Below are 19,107 nucleotides of genomic sequence, written 5' to 3'. Positions count from 1 at the left end.
CCCAGCTAACTTTTAGATTTTTTTTGTAGAGCTGAGGTCTCGCAATGTTGCCCAGGCTGGTCTGGAACTCCTGGACTGAAGAGATCTTCCAGCCTCGGCCTCCCAAAGCACTGGGATTACAGGTGTGAGCCACCTTGCCCAGTCATTCTTATTTTAAAATGAACCTAACTCCAGTAAGGATAGCCATCATTAATAAATAAGAAAACTGTAGATGGTGGCACAGGTGCAGAAAAAAGGGAACGCTTCTACACTGTTAGTGGGAGTGTAAACTATCTCAGCCCCTATGGAAGGCATTGTGGTGATTCCTAAAAAAACTAAACATTGAATTTCCATACTATCCAGTAATCCCTCTTTTGGGATTATACCTGGAGGAACACAAATCGTTCAAAAAAGACACCTGCACGTGCATGTTTATAGCCACACTATTCACAATAGCAAAAACATGGAACCAACCCTACTGCCCATTGAAAGGGACTGGATAAAGAAAATGTGGTACATGCTCATGACAGATTATTACACAGCCATAAAGAAGAACAAAATTGTAGACTTCACAGCAAATTGGTTGGAATTGGAGACCATCATACTGTGATAGTGATCTATCACAGAAAGAAAGAACTGAATACCACATATTCTCACTCACATGTGGGATCTGAACATTAATAACATTAGCACAAGGGAGAAATTGGCAATCACTGGGCACTACCAGGGGTGGGGGGCATGAGACATTGCAAAGTGTACCTGGTCCCAAGCCAGGGGAAGTGAGGGCCGGTTGGAGACCCAAACTTCACCTGCATGCAGCCTACTTGTGTAGTTAATCCTTGCTTGTACCCCACATCTCTATAATAAAATTAAAGTTTTAAAAATTAGCCAGAAGTAGTGGCACACACCTGTAAAAAAATTTAAAAAATAAAAATAATGTAAAAAAACGAATCTTGACCTTAGTGGTCTACTTTTCAGAGAATTAAAATAAGCTATTAATGTTTACCTCTTAAGGAAGTTTCACTGAATTTTAGATGTTAATTATATTTCTTTTACTTTTCTTAAACCCTTATTTTAAGGTTTTTTTTTTTCCTGCCTGCAATTTCTTTTTTCCTTTAAGTCAGAACTTTTTTTTAAATATCAAAATAGTGTTATGACTTGAGTGTGAGAAGGTATTAAACATGAACAAGTTTCCAAAGGTTGTTTTTTTAAAAACAATCTTTGGAAACTTAATGGTTGTTCAATGGACATTTGGTTTTAAAAACCAAAATGTTGTTAAGAATAACATGCCATTTTTTCCTATTGTGCACTGTTGCAAAGTATACATCTTGCGCCAGACATTCACTTGCATGAGGTGATTGATAAGAGTCTTTTTCTTTTTGTTGAAGGAAGGAGTTGGCACACATATACCTGTCATATATAGATGGGCAGCCCAGTTTTAGAATCTACCTCTACAGAGAGGGATATGGGCAAAGGCTAAAGAAGCTGTTTAAATAGGAAAATTGTGACAATGTGTGTGCAAGCAACATGGTATTAGGACCCAGGCACCAAAATGCTTCATAGAGTTGGCAGAGTATTTTTTCCTTATTCCATATAGCTTTGGTACCTTGGGAAACAGTGGCCTGCTTCCCATCAAGTGGCTTCTAAGTAGTGGACATTGACATGGGTTCTTGAATTAAGAATAAATCTCCCCAAAGACTATGAGATCAGGGGAAGACTTAGAGGTGTCTGTGGTTTTTATATTATGCATATGACAGCTAATCACCACAAAACTGACATGAACTTATTTGCACCCACAAATTGTGGAGACCTGGGAGTAATCATGCTGTAGATGTATTTCCAAACTGCAGTGAATCTCTGTATCTTGGTTCTGGCTCAAATGGAAAATCTTAGTGTTAGATTAGTTGGCCTTTGATGTCTCTTGTTAGATTCTTCTGGACTCAAGAAAGTTGGTTCATTAAACTTTGGATATAGTTTAAACTTCCAAAAAATATCAAAAATAAGACCTATTGGGAACTATTAATCCTTTCGTTGGTCAGAACAGGGTATAGAATGAAAGAGCTGGCATCCCACCTCCATCCTGCTCAGACTCCTGGGGAGAACTGTGTTCTGGAATGGCTTTAGTACTCAAAAGGATTATGAACAAGCAGGACTGTGTCTAGGACTGGCATGGTGCAAGTAAGGAAAGTGTGTCACAAGAGAGTAGTTGAAAGGATTGGAGATAGGTTGGAAGGGAATGATGTTGGTTGGACAACCACAGTGGGCTTGCTAATTACTTCTATTTTGCAGCCTGTCAGATAATGAGATCCATGTTCTGTGGCTACACAGGACTGGGAACAAAAGATGATAATTACTAGAAAGTAAACTGAGGTGCCATCAAATGAATGGGGTATGTGGTAGGGAGCGAGTTTCCTGTCACTGAAGATGCTCCATTTGAGATTGCATGCCCATTTGTCAGAAGATTGAAGCAGGGCCATTGACAGCCCATACATGTATCTCTGTGAGAATTAGGAAAAAATACCTTCTTTAAGTGGATGCAACTCTGAGCAAACATACACAAATAGATTAAATTTTAGCTACTTTTCCTCCCTTTTATAGGGCACTCCTGTGCAGGGCAGAACTACATGTGACGGTGGGTGTGATCTTGCCATGTTCTGTTCCAACAGCAGCTAATCAAAGGTGAAGAAACCATACTGAATAAAAGGGCCCTCATAAATCAGGGGAGGCGACTTATAGGACTTGTATGAAAAAGCTGACCCTTTAAGTTAGATGCATATCTCAGAAAACAGAAATAGGGTGCAATATGCACAGAAGGGGGTGGAAGATACACTTAAAGCCCAGACCAAAAACCATTTGCACCTCCTAAAGCTATTGAAATAAAATAATAATAATAAAACAAATAAATAAAGCATAAATAATTTAGACCCTTTCCTTTGTGATTAAATTCACAACACTACATTGCTGAAATGTACAAAGGGGTACTAACGGCAGAATTTGCTTTAAAAGTTGTGATGCTTTTAGAAAATGTTTACTGTGGGCTATATAATATGCTAAGCCCTTATAAATTATTACCTTAATCTCCATAGTGTTCCTATTGTACTCATTTTAGAGATGAAGTATAAATAACTTATCCAAGAGCACTTTGCTAGGGTGCAGCAAAAAGCATTTGATTGAGATATACCTGACTTAAAAACTCATGGTCTTAATTATAACACAAAATTACCTTTTCTTTTTTTAAAAGAAAAGAAGCAAAATGTTGAAAGCCCTTACTCAGTGTCATAATTCTGCATAACAATAGAACACTAGGATTTGGAAGGTTAAACTGATATAAAAGCCAGGGTGTGATTGATTGCTAAGGTCTGAATATTTGTGCCCTGCCCCCCAAAGTTCATATGTTGAAAGCTGATGCCTAATGTGAGAGGTGGAGCATTTGGAGGGTGATTAGGTCATGGGGTTGAAGCCCTCATGAATGGGATTGATGTCCTTACAAAAGAGACCCCAGAGGGATCCTTCATTCCCTCTACTGTGTGAGGACACAGCAAGATAGCGCCAGACACCGAATTGGCTGGAGCCTTGATCTTGGATCTCCCAGTACCCAGAACTGAGGGAATAAATATCTGTTGTTTTAAACCACTCAGTTTACCGTATTTTGTTATAGTGGCCTGAATGGACTAAGACAGTAATATAAATACCAAGAGTGAAAAGTCAGCTATCCTGACTGTGTCTCTGAGTATGCTATCACCTAGGCCTTGATTTATGTGCCTGCGCAACATTAAACTGAAGAAATGCAGAGACAGTTTCAAAAACTTTGAACCCTTGCAACTATAGAGTGGTTCCAATCTTACCTTCTCTTTGATGCCTTAGCTAGATAACAGCACCCGAAGACACTTCTTCCTTCCTGGAGTTCTTCAGCGTTCATGATTGGTGTAGGTGACTCGGAAACATATCCACACAGCTGTGTGAAAGTTTTTCCTTTTGAAATTTGAACCGAGCATTTAAATGTCAGGGTGTTTATTTCTCATCTCCCCAGCTAGGTGGCAAGTTCTCTGAAGGTAGAGACCATAGCTTGTACTTTCTAGAAACCACCTCAGCAGTGCCTTGAACAGAGTCAGTACCCCTGCTACACTGTTTACTTTTTTTAGAATTATTTCAATGCACTATGTGGCCTAAACTAAATCAAATTCTAAGCATGTTTTAGATTTAGAATGTGTTTTTTAGAAGCCCCTGCTCAGTAAGGGTTTTTGTCATCGTACTTTTGCGAATTCTATAAGTAAAACCTAAAGCTCTTAGCCATAAAAATCTATGTTTTTTTCTTCCCTTTCTTTGATTGAAGTCTCAGGCTGAAGTGTTTATGTTTTTCAACATCTTCCCAAAACTTTCTCTGATGTTGACTGCCCTTCCCTTCATTTTTTTAGTGACATCCACTATTCTTCCTCTATTCCTACCCATTAATTCCTTTTGAATGGCAATAGGAAAAATAGTATTGTCTAGGATGTTGCAATCTGATTTAAGTGAAAATTATGTCTCCACTTGGGAATGTTATTAAGCATCTCTGGGCCTCAGTTTTTTTATTTATAAAATGTAGAGAAGTGTACCCATTTCAAAGGATTTATGTGAGAACAAAACCAATTAGTTAGGTGAAGTATCTGGTCTGGCTCTTGGCCCACAGGAGATGATGATACATTTAAGTTTTCCCTTTTTTTCCTTTCTCTCTTCCCCCCTCATTATTGCCTTTCCTCTCCTTCCTTTCCCTAGACATAGACTTCCCTATATATTCCCTCCCTGATTCATCTTCAGCTCTCTCTGAAGATAATCCTAGCTCTGGATCAGTATTTCAATCCCAAGGACTGATCAGGGTTCTTCCCCGGATTTTCAACAATGAGCAACATGTCCCAGGTTTGCTGAATGTCTGTCAGTCCTTCCCCACCAAATCCCACCCCCATCTCCCCACACCCCAAAACAACGCCCTTCTACCAATAGGGCCACAGGCACCCAAGAGTAAAATGTAAGTCACTATTGTCTGTCCAACAAGCCCCGAAGAATCCTTGGCATTACCTCTTGAGTCACCAGCATCATCACCTCCCACCATGACTTCCGTTACTTTATCAGGATCTTTTCCCACCTTCAATCTCTCTTAGCCAGTTCTTCTTATTCATTGTCCCTGGATAAGGTTCCTAATGTCATAGCTCAAACCACGTCACTTATTCTCCTCCATGTGTTTACTAATTGTGCCTTGTGCTCTGCAGCGTGTGTGTCTTCTGTTCCTGCTGTTTCCTCCTCGCCCCCCCAATCTCTCCTTGCTGAACTCCTGCTCATCATGAAAGGCCCAACTTTTTGACACTTGGTAAAACTGGCTCCTTCCTTAGCCCCCCTACCCCACTGTTTCTCAGGTTCCTCCCCTGACTCCTGCTCAGACCCTTCCCCAGGTCCTGCTGCAGCTCTGCTTCCCACTCTCCGCAGGACACTCTAGTCAGCACTTTCCAAACTGTGTGATCACAGAACTTTAGAAATTATAATGTAAAAGAAAATACACAGATGGCACAGAATGAACTGGCAGGCCAATTAATCCCTGAAAGAAAGGTCAGACTTCAGTCCTCACCTTTTTATAAACTTAGAAATGACTTCATTAAGTTGAAGCCTCATATCAGGTGCATTATCCTGTTCCTAGATTTTGCTTCCATTGAAGTACAACATAAAATTTCATTTCTCACAGATATAAAATAGCAAGAAAAAAAAAATATATATATATATATAAAGAATGGACTTTTTGTTGTTTGTTTTTTGCTTTAGAAAATAAAGCTTCATCTTCTCTTTGAAGTATTGTCTTTTCATTTCTTTGATTATGGCACCATCTAAGAGCTAGAAGACTCAGTTTTTTATTAAAACTTCCATTTTTCAGCAGAGATCTATGGGGAATAAGTTTATGTACTATTAATGTTTAATATGCAATAAAGGTTGAATAATATTACAAATATATGCTGAATTTACCAGACACAGGCTAGAAACCTCATACAGATGAGCTATGTTAATGATGATAAGTGACGTCCCTACTCATTCATACATGTAATGGCCTTTCCATGCCAGTTTCCTGCATTCTCAGTGTGGTATGATTCATACAGGGCTAGGTGCAGTAGTACATGCATGTAATCCTGTAACTTTGGGAGACTGTGGGAGGATTGCTTGAGCCCAGGAGTTTGAGGCCAGCCTGGGCAACATAGGAGATCTCATCACTACAAAAAAAAAAAAAAAATTAGCCAAATATGGTGGTGTGCTCCTGTAGTCCCAGCCACTTAGGAGGCTAAGGAGGGAAGATCCTTTTAACTCAGGAACTCAAAGCTGCAGTGAGTTGTGATCATGCCACTGCACTCCAGTGTGGGTGACAGAGTGAGAACTCAATTTTTAAAAAAATCATACAGGCACATTATTGCATAATAATGACAATGTGCAGTGTTTAGTGTTTTCTCACACATAGTGCAGGTTAGATTAAAAAGTCAATAGAGTTATTATTCTTTCTGCAGTGCATTCATTTAACATCTTATAAAACCTAGGGTTCCACAGATTATAGATTGAAAAACATTGCCCTAGTATGCTTGCATTTGATCTTGTAACTTTAGTTATTATCTGCTAAGTCACAAATCAGACATCCTTCATGAAAATTTTTCTTGCTAGTGCTAATTTGAAAAGTACTCAATTTTGCATCTTCACAGCTCCCGGCAGTGCTCGGTTTGTATGCACCTGCAGAAGAAATTATGGAAAGTGGGGGAGGGAGTGGAGCATCTTGCAAATTCTTACAGCATTTCTGTAAGTGTAATGTCTGTCGTGAAAGTGATACAGGGGAAAGTTCACAAAGTCATTTGTCGCAAAATTTCTTGTTCAAATCAATTATGGATATAATTTAAATTGTTGATATTGGGGTCATGAAAAGAGACTTTTAAGTGAGATTTTATAAGTAGGAAATATGCTTTTGTTAAGAAACACACTCTGAAGCAACAGTTACTAAGATGCTAAACAGTTACTAAAATATCTACTAAGATTGCACATAGTCTAGATATGCTCCTTAGCTATATTTAGAATTTTATAAATTCTCAATTTATTTTTTTATTTTTTTCCCCATTTGGGGGTTTGATTTTTCCTGGTACCAAACATCTAGTGTTTTCAGTCAAGGGAGGCAGGCTGGGGAGTTTGGTAGAATTTTATTAGGCCACAGCATTAGTGTCCTTTTGTCAATTTTGGTCAATCTACTTTATATCCGCCTGCTTTGGGACCTAAATACAACCTAGAGTTGCTTTCTGGATCACAGGGAATCTTTTGTTTCTACACATGGATTTGATTATTATACATTACAGCAGGTAAGTCATTTTGAAATAGCTACTGGTAAGTACCTCATTATTGTTCGGCAACTAATGTCACTTATCTCCTCTTAAAAGGATAAATTATCCTGCTATAGTATACAGGGTTTGCCTTCAAGCAACCTTATGGTTCTCTCTTTTTTTATTGCCTGCCTTGGTGCTCGATAGTTTCAAAGAGAGCATGGAGAAATCGTCATACTCAGACTGGCAAATAAATAACAGCGTTGCCGAGCTGGTTGCTTCGACAGGCCTTCCAGTGAACATCAGTGATGCCTACCAGGACCCACGCTTCGATGCCGAGGTAAGAGGAGTCCTCTGGCTGCAGTCGTGAGGCTCAGTTGTCACACTGCTGCTGGCTTACTGGTTGAAGCCAAAAAAGGGACATCACGCTTAGCGTGGTGGCGCATACCTGTAGTCCCAGCTACTCAAGAGGCTGAGGCTGGAGGATCACTTTAGTTCAAGAGATCTGGGTTGTAGTGGCCTATGCTGATCTGATCAGGTGTCTGTACTAAGTTTGGCATAATTATGATGACCTTCCAGGAATGGGAGACCACCAGTTTCCCTAAGGAGAGCTGAACAGGCCCAGGATGAAAATGAAGTAAGTCAAAACTCCCGTAGTGATTAGTTATGGAATGGCACCTGTGAATAGCTGCTGCTCTCCAGCCTACGTAGCGAAACCTCATATCTTAAAAACAAAGACATCATACAGATCAATAGCAACTCCTGAATTTACTGACAGTTTACTAAGCTCATCTTTGGCATTGACTACTTACTATTGACAAAAAACTCCCTATCTCTACCCTGATTTGTGGTAAAATGGCTACCCTTAATCTGATGGTTTTTTATAATTGGGAACATTTTATATTAAACTATGGAATATTTAATTATAAAAATGAGTGTATAACAGTTATTTCCCAATAGATCCTGAAACAAGTAACACATTTTTAAAAATTGCTCCTAAGAAAGAGTAATTTTCTTGGTATTATTGTTTAATGTTAATTATCTAGCATGTTGTACTGATATACAGAATATAGTAAAACATTTTTAAAGTTTACATTCTAAAGTAGTATAGAATATCATACAAATAAATTCATATGAACTAATGTGTCTCTTTGTGTATGTAGGTATATACGTACCTCCATACCTACATGTATACACACATATTTAAATATATAATATACATATTGAATATATACATATACATACCTACATATGTAGTATACATATTGAATATAGAGAGATACACACACATGTATTTTTTTCATTAAATTGGAAAGTTTCCTCTGAAGAGCAACAGACATGTTTTGGGTGAGGAAGGACGAGGAGACTCGTGTCCCAGGCAAAGCTGAGCAGTCATGGAGAGTTGGGGAAATGAGACAGTCTACCAGCCTCCTGTGTCTGGAGGACCATAGTCCATGAGGCTAGAGAGGGAAGCAGGGGCCAGATCACCAAAAGACTTTGAAAGCCTTGTTAAGAAGTCTGAGTATTTATCCTGCACAACGGAGAACCAGTAGTTGAGTTTTAAATGTGGAGAAGCAAGAGCTGTATTTTAGAATGATCACACTGGATACAGAACAGAGGACAGGCTAATAATAACAACTGCTGAACATTTAATCCCTGCAATCCTGAGAGGTAGGTGTCATCATCCCCATTTTACAGAAACCAAAAGCTTGTCTATGGCTCTGGAGACAAACAGATTCAGTCCTAACACTCTCAGACTCCATAGTCCTTGCTCTTAATACTATACTGTGCGGGGACACAATTGTGATGGGAACACAATGATGGCAGGGATCTGGGATCCAAGTCTAATTGGTAACTTCAGTCAGTTCATCTTTGCAGAACTCTGAAGGGAAATCTTAAATTCCCAAAACTCATCACTTCTTTGTAGCAACCTGGAACTCTTTTTCCCCAGGCTATGTGTCCCATGTATTTTTGACTCCTTCTTGAGTTTAGATGCTTTTATCTCATAAATACATTCATGAACTCCCAGTCTGCCTTGGGCACCTTTCTGGCTGTTCCTTTAGCTTATCTAATGTGGACGACCCTCTAACTCTCTTCAGTTCTGAGACATTAAATCTGAACTTTGAGTACCTTCCTTGGGGAAGTTCACAACCAAAGTTCTTTAGTTTTCTTCATGTAAGGTAGAACACCACCACCTTGTTCTATGACTGGCACAGCGAAAATGATTTACAGATGTCAATATTTACATACTTTTGCGTTGTGATTGGTTTTAGATATTATGAGGCTTTGCCTTTTGCTTTCTTTGTCTCTTCCTTGATTTTAGAGGGAATATCAAAGAAAAGATTTCTGCACACGTAATTTTATCAAGAAATGCTGTCAGTGTTGTAGTAACATCAGCAATAACTGAATAAACACAAAGGCTTTACTATGCAGAAAGTCATTAACTGCAATTCATTGTTACAAAGTCAACATATTTGATTAGACGTCAAGAGATAATGGTCATTTCTATCCCAACTTATAGCGCTAAAATTGGTATGCATTGCTGTTTTTCTGCTCTTAGCTTTGGACTATATAGAGAGTCCAATTCTGGAGAAGCAAAAACAATCAACAAATTACACCACTGCTTTTTGAAAAATTGGTTCATAAAACGTACGTAAAGGAATAACAGCACATGTTGCAGTATACACCCAGGTACCCATCACCCAGTTTGAGAAAAAAGTTATCATTACTTTTGAATCTTTCCCTTGATCTTCCCTAAATCTCATTGCCTTTATTTCTCCCACAAAAGTAGCCAGTATCCAGAATTCGAATTTATCATTCAGCATTGTGCATGCTTGAATCCTTGCCAGGTATATTGTTATATTTTGCATGTCTCTGAATAGTATATAAATTGAATAATACCATAACAGGGGTGTCCAATCTTTTGGCTTCCCTGGGCCACACTGAGTGGTTTCTCTGAGCTGCTTTGAGTAAAGAGGAATTGTCTTAGATTGCACATAAATTAAATAATATAGTTAGTGTATATAGATAATAAGACTCCTTTTATTTTTTATTATAAAATTTAGAAAAATGAAAATGATATAAAAGTAGTTTTTGTAAAACTAATCTATCAATGTCTGGTTCTGTGGAAGTGGTCACAATTCTTAGTTCTCAAGGTGCTTATCTGAAATGTTTGTTCAAATGTTGCTCTTTGTGTCTTCATAATTGAAAACAGCTGCTCACAAACATATGTGCTGCCAAAAAGTGATGTCATTAATAAGGCATGATTGTGACCTTCATAAATGGAACTACACATGAGGTTATGAAGCAAATAAATGCTAAAAAACATATGATGCTAAAGAATTTTGTGGGGCCACATTACAAGATGTCCTAGGTCTCATGCAGCCCGCAGGCCATGGGTTGGACATACCTTCTAAGTTTTGTAAGCTTTTATGGCTTAGTTTCTTTCTGTCAACATTAAGTCACTGGATTGTGGTAAACTTATAATTCAGTTATTTATTTTCATTGCTGCAAAATATTTCACTGCATGAATAAAGCCTCACTTTGTTTATCCACTATAGTGTTGATGGACATTTGGATTCAGTGTTATACTGTCACATACATAACTATGAGGACTTTCTTGTACATATCTCTAGGTGCTCAAGTAAAAGAGTTTTGTACCATTTATATGTAGTAGAATGACATGTTGGGTCAAAAACTATGAGCATCTTTACCTTTATGAGTGAATGAAAAATTATTGTCCAGTTGCTCTTTTTTTCTTAAGAAAAACAGCACTTTTAGTAAACACAATTAAATACTCGAGAATACTTCTTGCTAGTACAATATAGTGAAATTGTATATACCATATTCTTGTATCCACAGGTAGACTCTCACTCCATTCCTTTCTGATTAGTGATACAGCCATATTACATTTTCTTCCACACATATAGTCCAGTCCAATAAGGCAGACAGCCCTGCTGATCTATAAAAAGAACAATGTGGACGCTCAAGCAAAAAGGCAACATTATTTCTATGGGATTGGGCATAAAAATTTCATGCCCTGATCTTGTAGTTAGAAGCAATGATGTCTGAAGATAGTAAACTGTGGTAGGTTAAGCAGAGACTATTTCATAAAATCACAGTCTGGATTGAGTGCCGTTTCAGCTGCTCCCTTAGCTTGATAGCTCCCTTTCCAATGATAAAAATAAAGCATGAACTTACCATCATTATTTCTTGGCCCTCCACCCAGATAATACTGGGGATTTTAAATAGAAATCTGAAGCTGCATCATACCCAGAGTTTTACATGTCCTCTTTGCTTGGTACTGAAATTCAAAGTTACCTTAGCTTTCTTTTTCATGCTGAGAAAAAAATGGAAAGAAATCAGTGTAGATAAAGAGGAGAGAAGAGGAGGAGAGGGAGGGAGGGAGAGAAAGAGGGAAGAGAGAGAGAGAGAGAGAGAGAGGGAGAGAGGAAGAAAGAGAGACTGTGTTCTATCTAAATACATATATTTAGTAGGTGTCCTACAAATTGTGGTGTGTGTGTGTGTGTGTGTGTGTGTGTGTGTGTGTGTGTGTGTGTGTGTTATACAACATACTAGGACAAGAAAAAATATTTATCTGTTTAGGCTTCTTCTATCCTGAATTATAGTTTGCCTCAGGGACAGGTGGCAACTGTTTATGTTAATAATAAATGAAACGGACTACATACTGAATCACAGGACTCTCCCAAGAGGCTAAGAGACTGAAAACTTTCCCCCACAAAACCTGATGTAAGATCATAAGATAAAGACAGCCATTTCAGTTAATATTTTTTCATTAGTATGTTAAATATTTCCCTTAAGATAAAAAAATACCATGATAAAATATGCTTCATCCTTTCACCTCCAACACTAAAAATGATTCTAGGATGACCCTAGAGACAAAGAGCACCTTTTAGAATTTTGTTGTCTTCCTGCAAAGGTTTGAGTCCTTTCTTCTTGAGTCTGGTACATGGTTTTATATTTTTTCCTGGTAATCATAACTGATAGTTATTTTTAGTGGTAGAATCTAGAAAACAATTTTTAAAAATCCAGGATTAATTGCTCATTATCTCCACTGGGAAAAGTGCTCTGAGTTGACGTCCCTGATATAGTTTGAGCTTAGTTTACCAGAATGATTATGATTGCAGAGAGGTATCATGGGGAATCATTTTCAAAGCATTTTCCATATTTCCTACAGATTTTTTTTAAATACACTTGCCAGCAATGCAATTATCCTGAGTGCTAGTATCTATCCTAAATTTCTCAGTGGCTTAGTGGCTAATTCTGGCAACCTGAATTCTCTTTACTGAGCATGAAGAAGAACCTCAATTCATCAGAAAACGTAACAACTTAGGATAGAATACTCCCAAAATGTATTGACCCTATTCTGAGATTTCATACTATAGTTACATCTGCTTTCAGTTAATACAAATATTTGAGATTCCATTAACTTACAGATGGGGAAATGGAGACTTGGAGAACTACAGTGGTTTGCCAAAGGCCACACAACTTCCTAAGGCAGGGCACAGAACAGACTCTGGATCTTCTGGTTCCTAATTGAATGGCCTTTTGTGGGAACCATCAGCTGCTTCCTTCCTCTCTCCACACAGGTACATGAACCTACCAGCATACCCATCTTTTTGTCCTGTCTGCTCCACTCACTAGCTATGGAGTCTTGGACATACTACTGAGTTTGTAATATATAAAACCCTATATACATACTTTGTAAACCATGCCAAGATGGTCACTAGGTCCTCCTTTATAGAACCAGCAGGAGGTAGACCCGGCCCTTCACAAGAGTGGCCAGGCGTCCAGGGCCCAGTTTACCTAGCAAATTGGAGATGATCAGATTTCAGAGGCTGACTGTATTGCCCACGCCCATGCAACCCCCCAATCCTTAAAGCGTATAGCTAAAGCCAGTTCAAACATAGTTCTGGTGACTACATTTCAAACCCCCATATCAGTTAAGGTAGTAGATAAATACCACAATCTCTATGGCTTAATAAAATAGAAGTTTAGTTCTTGCTCCTATTAAGCCCAAATGAATGTTCCCAATCAGTGTCAATGGAGTAGGGAGGTGTTCTCTACTTCATGAATGAAATTGTTCAGCAGCAACTAGCAGAATGACTAGCCCAGTGAACCATCAGGTGGATTCTTTAGATCACTAACTGCTGGTGCTAACTCCAGTGCATTGGCTCTTATGCATTTGGTAGTTTCTTCTTCAACTTGGACTAACAAGGGAAGCTTGCCAATTTGGGGATATATAATGCCAGTGGCTATTTTCTGTTAACAAGAGATAATTTACTCCATCAAACTTTGCTGTACATAGGTAAACTACACAGGTAAACTAGATTTCTAAGTTCAGTCTTTTCTTCCTCGTAGTAACTTCTTGACAGTCCTCAGGAGCTCTGTCCAAAGATGTGTAGTAAGACAGTGATCCTTGTTTTGAAATCTCATTTTTGAAATCTTGGTCCTCCTTTTGATAGACGCCACAAAGGGATGCCTTTAATGATGTAAACCCTATCCCAGGTGCTGTCAGAGGGCTATGGAGCAAGTAATCATAGTTGTCTGCCTGCTGGGTGTTCTCTTTGTGACTGTCTTAAATATTTAATGGAGTTCCCTTCTTGTAGTGAACAGAGAGCAGAATTAACAGGTGAACCACAGTGATTACTTGCCTTCAGAATGCCTGTTTGAGTTGACTCTCAAAAGTAGCTTCTGCTGGGCTTGATAGCATGCACGGTTTTAAGGCCAAACTCCTTGGATTATGGATAGGAAATTATGATAAAATGATTATATAAGATAGTTACAGAGCCAGAACTAAGTTTTTGAACTTTAAATCCTACAGCCTTCTGAAGATCACCATCTGATTCTATGATCCTTGAAAAGGAAGTAAGACAGGAAAGACCTACTAAATGTAAATAATTATGTTTGTTTATAGCAGTACAAGAAACACTCATATTCATGGATTATCATCTTAATTGTTTTTATAGTTTTATCAGTCATTTGCTCACAGGAAGGGGATATCCATGTTTGTTTCTGAAGACATTAATAGGAATTCTGTGTGTATTAATTTTCTATGCTGCATAACAAATCACCACATTTCAGCAGCTAGACAACACCCATTTATTATCTCTCAGCTTCTGTCAGTAAGAAGTCTGGGAATGGCATGACTGGGTTCTCTGCTCAGGATCTCACCTTGAAATCAAGGTGTGGCTGGGTAGAATTCTCATATATGGGTCTTGGCATTCTTGTCAAAACTCGCTCAGGCTGTTGGCAGAATTGAGTTCCTTGCAGTTGTAGATTCAGGCCCCATTTTCTTACTGGCTGTTTGCCAAGGGTCTTTCTCAACCCTAGTGATTACCCTTGAGTCCTAGCATGTGACCGTGTCACCACATGGCAGCTTACTTCTTCAAAACTAAGGGGAGAATCTCATTCCAGTCGACTGTAACAGAGGCTTATATAATGTCAAGAGTGACTTTCATAATCACAGAAATAATGATCCCATCACCTTCATCATATAACATAATCTAATCAGAGAAGTGGTTCTTATCATATTCACAGGCCCAGCCCTCACTCAAGGGGAGGGAGTTATACAAGATATGTACTAAGCTAGAAGAAAGTGGGCAGGAATCTTAGAGGCCATCTTAGAATTTTGCCTGTTACACCTTAATTAAGACTAAAATTTAGTCCTCAAAAATGTCTATCCCATGAAGCAATCCATATGTCCTGGTACTACAAAAATGCCTACAAAGAAGAAAGCAAAGTGCAGAGAAGTATGTTTAGAATAATGTATAGATGCATGTATAGAATAATCTCTGTGGGTATATATATACATATATGGTATATGCACATATTTTTTAACAGATACTTCAAACTTAATGTGTCTAAAATGGAGCTCACAATCTTCTTTCCCCTCCAAGTCTGCTCCTCTTTGTTCCCTGTCTTTGTTGAGACAACTCAATCCTTCCTGACGCTTACAGCAACAGTTTTACAGACATGATTCTCCCTTTCATGTTGAACAACTAATTCATCAGGAAGTCCAATTGTATAATTTATCTAGAATATGAGTCTTTTCATCATTCAGTCGCTACCACCCAGGTTCAAGCCACCATCATCTCTAGACTCTTTCCTGACAACAGCCTCCTAATCTGTCTCTGCTTAAACCCTTCTCCTCTATATTCTATGCACAACAGACTTTCAAATTTTAAGCCATATCACAACTCTGTTCACAAACTCTTCAATGTCTCTCACCAGAGCAAAAGCCAAGCTTACAAAATTTTTTTGTTGTTGTTGCCAGTATGAAGTGTCTCTTGGATTTTATTTCAAATAGGTGCTTTGTCTGAGTCTGTCCTTAGCAGCGTGTACATAAACTGCATATGCAGCTGACCCGCCACTGTATCTAGTGACTTCTGGGAGTGCATTTTCTAGTTACAAATACCTTCACCATAAATCAGTTATTCTGGCCTTGATTTCAGTTGGCATTGTGCTTCTGAATTCAATTCCCTGCAGTTAACTGCACTCTAGTACATCATCTGTGATGCTTTATGCCCTTGTTTCCATATTAGATTCAAAGAACTCATTATGGCAAGCACACTAATGCAAAACAAGTCATTATTTAGTCAAAGGTATTGTGTTTTGTTGTTTAATTTAGTATTTCTACCCATTAATATAGTTATGAAGAGAATTTTCAGAGCTATCACATGCAGGATTTGTTTTCTGCCTGCAACAGGAATGAACAATTGGACACAACGTTTAAATTAAAAATTCACTCAATAAAGGGAATGTCAGAAAATAACTAAAGAGGGTGGGCCTTATGCATGAATGGATTTGGTGTCCCACATATTTGTTACAAATTCAGGAGTGGTGGGAAACCCATCAGCACTTACATCTCCTCTGTCACAGATGGCTTATACCCAGAGTTCCACAGTTAATGCTAAGGTGTCGTGACCTGAAGTCTCTGGCTCCTCAGACCCCTGCAGTTCTTCCATGTGAAATTCTGTCTCTGATATTTTTTTAAAGCCTGTTATAGACAACTAACCCTTGTCACATAGCACTTAAAGATAATAGGACTCCAGACTCTGAGATCCATTGACTTAGAACATTAAAGCCCATTTTGTCTCTCAGATCTTGGTGGTAGAGCACTCCTGCACTCTCTCCTGGTAGATATTAAGAGCCAGCCTGGCAGGACAGGTTATTTCCCGCTCTGTAATGCCTTCTTCTCTATCAGCTATGCTTTTGTTACAAAGGGAAATGTGCAAAATTGAAACCATTAAGAGATAAATCTGTGAGTGTCAGGTGAAATGCATTGCTACTGGTAATCTTTTTTCAGTTGCTGATACTTAGTACAAACTAGTTTGAGAGCCTTGCCTGAGAGCAGGGTTTAGTTAGGGAAGATTGGACAGTGAACTTAAAGATTACAGATGACCAGAAGACATGGGAAGGTTAGGGAGAAGGGGATAACTAAGACTTGAATAAAATAGAAAGGTAGCAGTAGGTAGTGAAAACATACAAATCCTCTGTTGGCTCTAAGAATCCAACAGACTTTGCTGCATTGGTGGTAGAGACAATGTCTCAGCTCTAAGCACAGTTATTTATTTATTTATCTATCTATCTATTTATTTCAGAAACATAAAGAATCATTTATAGGCAGTATTCTTGAAGCCATTAGGATTGATCCTATGTGCAGGCAAGGCAGGCAAAAATCAACTCCCTCTCTCAAGTTATTTCATGGAAATCAAGGGACTGACCTGGAACATTGGCTCTCTCTGCTTGTCCTAGGACTAGAATTTCTAACCAGTAGACTAGCCTTTGGAGATAAAGTATTACTGTAGATTATTGTCAACGTTTAACATCTTTCTGGAGAAAGAAAATACACTGTATATTAGTGAATAGTATTATATTATAAGCAATTCATTAAAGATTTCCTTTGATCACTTTTGAGAAGCTGGAAAATATGACAAGAATGTGTTGATGACTCAAAAGACTAAACCATCTTTAATTAGATTCATTAACTGAAAGGCCCCAGAAGGAACAGAAACTAGGTAAAAGTTTTAAGTAGATGTATATTTAATTGGAAAGAACTAGGCACTCCCAATACAATGTATCTATCTTAACTGTAGCCTCCCAGGAAGGCTGCTTCATTTCACATGGCCTAATTTTTGAGGCTCTAATAGTATGAATTTTAAACCAAGGATGATCAAGCAGAGAGCTTGTGGAATAATGGGGCAGATTTTTTTTGGCAAGTATTCCTTTCAATACCAGTAATATTCACACTTGTAAAACACCTTACAAATTTTGAAATTATTTTGCACACATGCTGTTATACAATGACTTGGGAAATAAGAAAAGGTGAGAATCAGCTATAACACCAAAATCTGGAGATAGCCATTGTTACTGTCTTGGTATACAGGCAACAACTATCAATGATCAAATTGAGGCATCAGGAGTTCGGGTGATTTTGTCTGGATCATGTGGCTGATAGGCATTTTGAGCTCCGTTGACTGATTTGATCTGGAGAGTTGGGATTATCTGATGAGTAAGGATGATTTTTTTATTTCATACTTTCTTATTTCTCTTTCTCTCTTTGGAATTCATTCTTTAGATGTCCTGTGCTTCTTTCATCTCACTTCTACTTCTCCGTCAGCCTCTACAGAGGATAAAATGGACTCCTGACTTTGCCATTTCATATTGTCATATAAACTAACCTGGACTAATACAACTTTCCGGAAACAGCAGCCATTGCTGCAAATAGGCAGTTGGGGAATTGCCTTAATTATCTTAAAATAGAAAAGTTCACTCTGATCACACTCTGCCATCCTTCCTTGTTCCTCTCTCCCATCTTTTTGGTCTCCTTGAGAATGCTGGTCATCACCACACTTTCTGCCCTATTCTCTCATTCATTTGGAGCTGACTTCACTGCTTCCCTCAGCCACAGTGGGAACAATTTAAAGACACCGTTCTCTGACACTTCACCTCTCCTCCTGTGCTCAGCCCACACAGGACTCTAGCTCTGTGTCCATGCAGCTCTGCTTTATCAGTGTGACCTTCCTCTCTTCTAGAACTTCCCACTTGATCCTACCTCTACTTCCTTGACTGTCTTTGCCTTCAATTATCCTACAGTGTTGCTAAATTCAATATCCTATTTGTAGACCTTCACTCTACAGCATTTGACATTGTTGTTTTCCCTTAGTTCTATTTAGAAAATAATTTTTTTCCTGTGTGGACAAATTATCTGTGTTCATGATCTAAAATGTACAATATAGAAACAGTATTTTAACATTTTTCATAGGAAAACAATTCAAAAGGAGCTATTATGGTTATAACTTTTTCAGGATTTTTCAATGTATATAATATGCATTTGTAAACTCATAGACACTCACACTATTATCACTTAATATAGTAAGCATTTTCCATATCAGTAAACATTCTTCTACAGCATGATTTTCATTAGATGCATAATATTCTGTTGTACAGATGTGCTATGATTTAGTTAATCAACTCCCTGTAGTTGAATATTCATGTTATTCTAATATATCACTATGATAAATAATGCCATGGTTCACACCTTAATAAGTAAAATTTTGTGTATAGCTTTGATAATTACCATAGGATAAATTCCTGGACATGAAATTGATAAGTCAAAGGGTATTTATATTTTTTTCTGGATTCACATCAATAAACTTATTTCTAGAATGCAACAATCTGTTCTCACATTAGAGATGCAATAAAGCCTTGAGATTGAGAGCATGAACTCTGGAGTTCTTTTCCATCCCTGTCACTAACATCACCTTCTTCCAGCACTAAATATTGTGTCCTCCAA

General features: G+C 38.2%; 1 protein-coding gene across 2 annotated transcripts in view; it reads left to right on the top strand.

Annotated features, from left to right (window-relative positions):
* PDE11A (phosphodiesterase 11A) overlaps nucleotides 1-19,107 on the top strand; it is a 424,947-nt gene that overhangs the window by 200,230 nt on the left and 205,610 nt on the right. For both annotated transcript variants that reach the window (XM_008058244.1, XM_008058245.1), the window contains one exon: nucleotides 7,497-7,629. In XM_008058244.1, the coding sequence (XP_008056435.1) occupies nucleotides 7,497-7,629 (133 nt within the window). The remainder of the gene's footprint in view (nucleotides 1-7,496; nucleotides 7,630-19,107) is intronic.

Source organism: Carlito syrichta, unplaced genomic scaffold (genome assembly GCF_000164805.1).
Source record: "Carlito syrichta isolate Samal-C Ts95f unplaced genomic scaffold, Tarsius_syrichta-2.0.1 Scaffold303265, whole genome shotgun sequence".
Classification (NCBI taxonomy): Eukaryota; Metazoa; Chordata; class Mammalia; order Primates; family Tarsiidae; genus Carlito; species Carlito syrichta.
The sequence above is the reverse complement of the archived record's forward strand: the minus strand, read 5'-3'. Positions and strand labels throughout refer to the sequence as shown.